Source organism: Podarcis bocagei (assembly GCF_964188305.1).
Source record: "Podarcis bocagei genome assembly, contig: HAP1_SCAFFOLD_182, whole genome shotgun sequence".
NCBI classification, from domain to species: domain Eukaryota; kingdom Metazoa; phylum Chordata; class Lepidosauria; order Squamata; family Lacertidae; genus Podarcis; species Podarcis bocagei.
The window spans coordinates 24,454-30,453 of NW_027670266.1; the positions used below are offsets into that span (position 1 = coordinate 24,454).

The window sequence follows — 6,000 nt, forward strand, 5'->3', positions numbered from 1 at the left end:
GCGGGGGGGGGGGGACGAGGCACAGCAGCAACTCACAACCCCCATAAATCAAGGACCAAGAATGCTGGCCTGGGGGTGCCCTCAGAGAGGATGCTTTGCCCCTACAGAGGGGTGACAGGCCAGGGGGAGAGAAACAGACCCAGTTCCCCCAGGTGCAGCTCCAGCTACTCCCAAGTAGGCAGCCCTCACTGTGCAGCAAAGGAAAGACCTCGTGGAGACTCACCGCTGGAGCAGTCGGGGCCCTTCCAGCCGTCGGCACACTGGCATTGGTTCGGAGCCACACACCTCCCGTGGACGCACTCCTGGGTGCAGCTAGCTGCAGGGGGGGGGGGGAAGGAGGCACAGGGTCAGGGACACATCCTGCCTGCTCTGAGGTCTGCAGGCAGCAGCTGGAAAAGCAGCTCCACTGGGAGGCTAGGAGGGAGCTGGTCAAGCAGGGCAGGGGGAGACCAGACATTGTGGAGGAACCGAGGGGGCTTCAGCCGTGGGATAGGGCCCCACCTGGCTGGCCAGACAGGAGGTCAGGAGCAAGGGAGGCCCACAAACGAAGACCCCACCCTTTGTGGCTTGCCAAAGCAAGCAGAGCCCCCTCCCCTCCTCTCCCTACCACCCCTTGCAGGGGACCAGCCTCAAAGACTCCGTGGCCAACCCCCCCACCTGCCGCTTGGCCCCCTCCCCTCTTTGGCTTCTGCCAGGCCAGGTGGAGGGTTGGCACAAAGGCAGAGTTTGATTTGGGGACCCCCCCACACCCCGCGGCAACTTCTGCTGCTGCTCTCCTTCCTTCCTTCCTATGCAAAAGGGTTGGCTGCTGGGCCGGGTGGGGGTGGGGATGCGGATGGACGGACAGACAGACTCACGGACGCAGCGCTCCTCGCTCTCGTAGTAGCCATTGCAGCAGTGATGGCGCCTCCTGTAGTCGATCTTCACGCCTTGCCGATAGGCTGCCTTGTAGAGAACCCTGCGCGAGGCCAAAGGGTCAGGGCCTGGCCTACCTTGCAGGGCCAGGGTCCAAGGAAGTTGCTGACTGCATCTGCAGCAATGGAGGAGGAGGAGGAGCAGCCCCCTTCTCCTTCCCTTACTCCTGATGCCCCCCGGGGGTGGGGAGATCTTGCCAAAGGGCGACTGGGAGAGGCAAGAGCCCTGCTGCGGAAGCCCTCAAGGCAAAGATCTCCCTGCTGCCACTTGCAGCTGGGCTTGGCCAGAGGAACTCCTTGCTCTGGAACTCCCTGCTGCAAGGAGCAGGAGGAAGCATCAAGCTGAAGCATCAGCAACAGCAGGCCTGGCCTGGCCACCTCTCCATGCATGAAGCCGGCACAAGACAGCCCCCTCCCCACCCGCGGCACCCCAGGCGGACAGGCCCCTGGCTCACCCGGGAGACCCTTGAGGCCAGGACCAGCACCTGCTGTTGCCCACCCCGCTTCCCCTGCTGGAGAAATGCAAAATGCAAGGAGGAGCCGGGCTCTTACTTGTGGCGAGTGCAGGTCTTGGCGAAGGGCCACGCTCCGTCGCAAGGCTCCTCGAAGGCCTGGGAGTACGGCTGCACGTAGGACTCCTTGGAGGGGGTTGTGAAGCTGCGAGAGGGGAGGCAGGAGAAAGGGAATCCTCGGGGGCTCACTGACCTGGCTTGGCTGGCCACCGAGAACTCAGTGGAAGCAGATCCACAGATCACAGGCAAAAACAAGCTGGATCCCACTCCCCAACCACATTGAAATAAACACCCGCAAAACACTTGCTCTGTCTAGATTTCTACTCCTGAGAAAAAAAGGGAGGCACCCTCTTACCTCTGATTTATTTCAGATCTTTATTCGAATGGCATTTAAATGCAGTGAGAGCCCCACAAGAAGAGGGGGGCAGCCTTGGGGTGGCTGGGCTGAAATAGATGCCCCAAGACCTTTGTCCCATGGGCAGGGATTATTCAACTGAGATTCGTGCATTGCCGGGGGGGTGGGGGGTGGACTAGAGGACCATTTGGGTCCCTTCCGTGGGGTTTGCAGCCAAATCAGAAATGCACGTTTTGCCAGACAAGCGCAGGGCTAGTGCATAGGGAGTTCCCAAACTTCCTAGAGGGCCTTCTGTATGTGGCCCACTTCCCCAGTCAACTCTGGGAGCTTGTGTGTGTGTGTGTGTGTGTGTGTGTGTGTATACACACATCTCGTATATCTGTATCATATATCATAAACTGCCCTGTGAGCCTTGGGTGAAGGACGGTATAGAAATTTTAATAACAACAGTAGCATTTGGGCTGTGATTCTAAGTCGCGCCATCCCTCTGCCATGTGAGCCTCATTCCCACCCACTTCCTGATTCATTCCACACAAACCCTCCAAGTCTCCCTAGTTCCTCACCTTTCCCAGTAGCTGCACACGTTGGGGTCGCTGGGACTGAGCAAGAGGCCCCAATCCAATCGCATCCACAGCAAGACAATGGAGTACTGAAGCATCCTGGGGAGGAGGAGGGAGGAGGGCAGGTCAGTCCCAATGAGACAAGAGGGGCCTCCAGAGACCCAAAGCCCTTCCAAGTGAAGCCGCCTGACAATTCAGCTCCCAGCCCTGGCCTAGGAAGTGAGGGGCAGCACAGGAGAGGCAGACCGTCTTCCAAAGGGGGAAAGTCATCTGTCACAATTATCTTGTATCTGGCACGAGAGATTGATCGAGGCTAAATACAGCCTTGCAAGTGTGCTGAATGCTCTGTTGCCAAGGAGACACAAAACTGAGGACAGGCCAAACAAAGAAACATTTTGGGTAGTGAAGATACCGTTATTCCTGCCCCAGCATCCTCTGCTGAAGGAGAACCAAGCGTTCCCTCCCTGCGGCCATCAGGCCACTTGTGCTGATGCCAGACAGGCTGGCAGGTGGAGGATTCAACTCCTTTTGCACCTGCAGTGAGTGACTCTGGGCTCCAGGAAGATTTCTGCACACCTCCAAGTCCAGCCCAGCCAGCAGCTGCACATAGAATCCAGTTGTTAAATTAAAACAAATCAGTGCAGGTTCAGATGCAGAGGCTGGATGGCCATTTGGGTGAGAATCCTTCATTGCAGGGGGAGACTAGATGACCCTCAGGAGAGAGGTGAAGAGACTGGTGATATTGGGTCTCTGCAAAAGTTCCCACCTGACTCTGCCAAGCAACGTACATTATTCTCTGGATTGCTGCCCTCATCTGTTCTGTTCCAAAAGAAGAACTTCCCAGATTTCCCTTGATGCCCCCTGAAGTCCCCACCCCTCAATGCCAAGGCCAGCTGTCCAGCTCGGAGATAAACACAGGAAGCCCCCAGTGAAAACAGGAAGCGAGCAGAGAGAAGGTTTTCCTCTCTCACCTCCAGCTGGGGCCACCTCTAGATACCCAAGGGGCAAGATGAGCCCTGGAGCCAAGCAATCCCACCTAGAGATGGGAAGGCCTGGGGGAAAAGACAGAAAAATTGGGGGGGAAACCAGGTTTTTTTTCAGAAGCCGTTTTTTCCAGAAAAAATGAAAAAAATTGTTTGGTATAGTTTGAATATTCCACACACTTCCCCCCACCCCACAAATTTTTCCTGAAAAAAAAAGACTTTGGGAAAAAACAGGGGGGGGGAACTGCCCCTCCCAATTTTTCCATTCCCCCCCCCCCCAGGGCTTCCAGCCCCCACTTTGGAGCTCCCTGCCAACTGACACCAGGCAGGTGCTCTCACTGTACTCTTTCCAGTAACTGCTCAAAACATTTTTGTTAGGGCCAGCCCATCTGAACACATAGAAGCTGCATGCGATTTACTTCCTTTTAACCACTGCTGACTTTAATCATCTCTTGAATACTCTTAAATACCTGCTTTTAACTGTGTTTTATCTAGAGATGTAAAATTTCCAGAAATTTTGAAGCCATGAGAAAAAAAAGATTTTTTCCTTGTTTCCTCCCAGAAAAAATGGAAATTTTGGAAAAAGTGAAAAAAAGTTCAGTGTGGAGTAGTTTTACAAATTGCGCGAAAGGCGGTGTATATAAAAAAAGCAAGAAGCCATCAAAATAAATAAGAAGTCCATGAGAAAAATGACAAAGAGGAAGAGGAAGAAGAAATGGAAAATGATAGCTGTAGTTCAGAAAATGAGATAGAATAAACCTTAACTTTAACTTTATTTGCTGTTGGTAAAGGTAAAGGTACCCCTGACCGTTAGGTCCAGTTGCGGACGACTCTGGGGTTGCACGCTCATCTCACTCTATAGGCCGAGGGAGCCAGCGTTTGTCCGCAGATAGCTTCCGGGTCATGTAGCCAGCATGACTAAGCCACTTCTGGCGAACCAGAGCAGCGCACAGAAACGCCATTTACCTTCCCACCAGAGCGGTACCTATTTATCTACTTGCACTTGATGTGCTTTCGAACTGCTAGGTGGACAGGAGCTGGGACCGAACAACAGAAGTGCACCCGGTTGTGGGGACTCGAACTGCTGACCTTCCGATCGGCAAGCCCTAGGCTCTGTGGTTTAGACCACAGCGCCACCCTTTTGCTGTTGGTGCAAAGGGGTAAATCTGATCATTATTTATGTTGATGGTTTCTTGCTTTTTTGTTGTTGCTTTTGAGGGAAAGGAGGGTGGTTACCTGTTTTATTGCAAGCATAATACTTTTTATCTACTACTGTTTTTCACACAATTTGTAAAACTTTTCCACACCGAACCTTTTTTCAATTTTTCCCAGAAAAAAAACCAGGGGGGGGACGTCCCTCCCCCATGGCTTCAAAATTTATGGAAATTTTACATCTCTAGTCCCGCCTCCCCCCGCTCTCCGAGGATGGGGTTGCTGGCAGGGCATTTATTCTACAGCAGAATGGCCCCTCCAAACCCCATTTCTTCAGGGACACCTTTCAGGCCAGCTGCAGCCACCCACACGCAGGAAAAGTACAGCAGGCTTGGAGGGGAACGTCATGGCTCCTTCGCATCTCACCTTCTGCCAAACATTTCTCCCCACCCAGATCCCGCTCGCCGAGCCCACCCCAGGACGCAGGAAGCCCCTTCCTGGCCTTGTGCGGGGCGGACGCTGCCTCTGTTACGGGGCCACTCGCTCCCCTATGGCAAATCAGCATCTCTGAGCCGATTGCTCGTTTCCTGCAAAAGGCTGTTTTCCAAACCGGAATGCAAGCTGGCGCCAGGAGCCCAGGAGTCTCTGCGTGGTCTCCCTCAACCGTGCAAACACGTTGAAGGACGCCCTGAGTGCTGCTGCTTCTCAGTGGCTTGTCTTTTGGTCAGCCAAGCCTTCGGCGGCAGCTCTGCAAATACCTGCCCGCGCCTCCTTCCCGACCGGCCCATAGCGGGACAGGTTCTGCCATCGGGGGAAGGCGTGTTTCTTGGGTCTACTTCACACGCCCTTTTGCCACCCTGATGGCTGCAGCGCCTTTCGTTTACGGGAACAAGGAGAGCCAGCTGGCAGCAGCAGTGGCGTAGCGTGGGGGTGCAGGGGGGGCCGGCCGCACCGGCCGCAACATCGGGGGGGGGCGCGCTCGCACTCGCAGCTCTCTGCCCCTAGGGCAGAGGGGGCGCAAATTACTTGCCTTGCCCCGGGTGCTGACAACCCACGCTACGCCACTGGGCAGCAGCATCCATCGCTGCCAATGAGCTGGTCGTTAGGGGCCACTGTCACCCCCAGCCCCCCCCCCCCCCGTGGCTCAGATGCGCTAGTTGAGGTCAGGCAGGCCCATTCTCCCTGTTGATCTTCTGGCACCTATGGGAGACCTCCCCCTCCGCCTTGCAGCGGGAATTTAAACTGAATTCTGACATCATAGTTTTAACTGGGGGGTTTTTGCACTGAATTACTTGCACGCTGCTTAGAGACGATTTCAGTTACGCTATCAGAACAAATTACATTTAAAAAAAATGAAAGGAAAGATTCCTCCACTATTAACACTACGGACATATCGTGTGTGTGTGTGTGTGTGTGTGTGAGTGAGTGAGAGTGAGAGTGAGAGTGAGTGAGAGAGAGAGAGAGAGACTCTGCTTTATCTCACTGTTAAACATTGTTAAACATTGTTAAACATTGACTACCTTG

The 6,000-nt window shown here is 54.4% G+C and overlaps 1 protein-coding gene across 1 annotated transcript in view; it reads right to left on the reverse strand.

Moving 5' to 3' along the window:
• The window catches only part of PEAR1 (platelet endothelial aggregation receptor 1), a gene marked incomplete at its 3' end in the record, with an annotated part of 29,684 nt that extends 24,447 nt beyond the window's left edge, over positions 1-5,237 (reverse strand). The window contains exons 1-5 of the mRNA XM_081214118.1: positions 4,903-5,237; positions 2,345-2,440; positions 1,467-1,571; positions 858-958; positions 224-316 (exon numbers count right to left, since the gene is read on the reverse strand). Of these exons, the coding sequence (XP_081070244.1) occupies positions 224-316; positions 858-958; positions 1,467-1,571; positions 2,345-2,440; positions 4,903-4,916 (409 nt within the window). The remainder of the gene's footprint in view (positions 1-223; positions 317-857; positions 959-1,466; positions 1,572-2,344; positions 2,441-4,902) is intronic.
• Between the last annotated feature and the right edge of the window lie 763 nt (positions 5,238-6,000).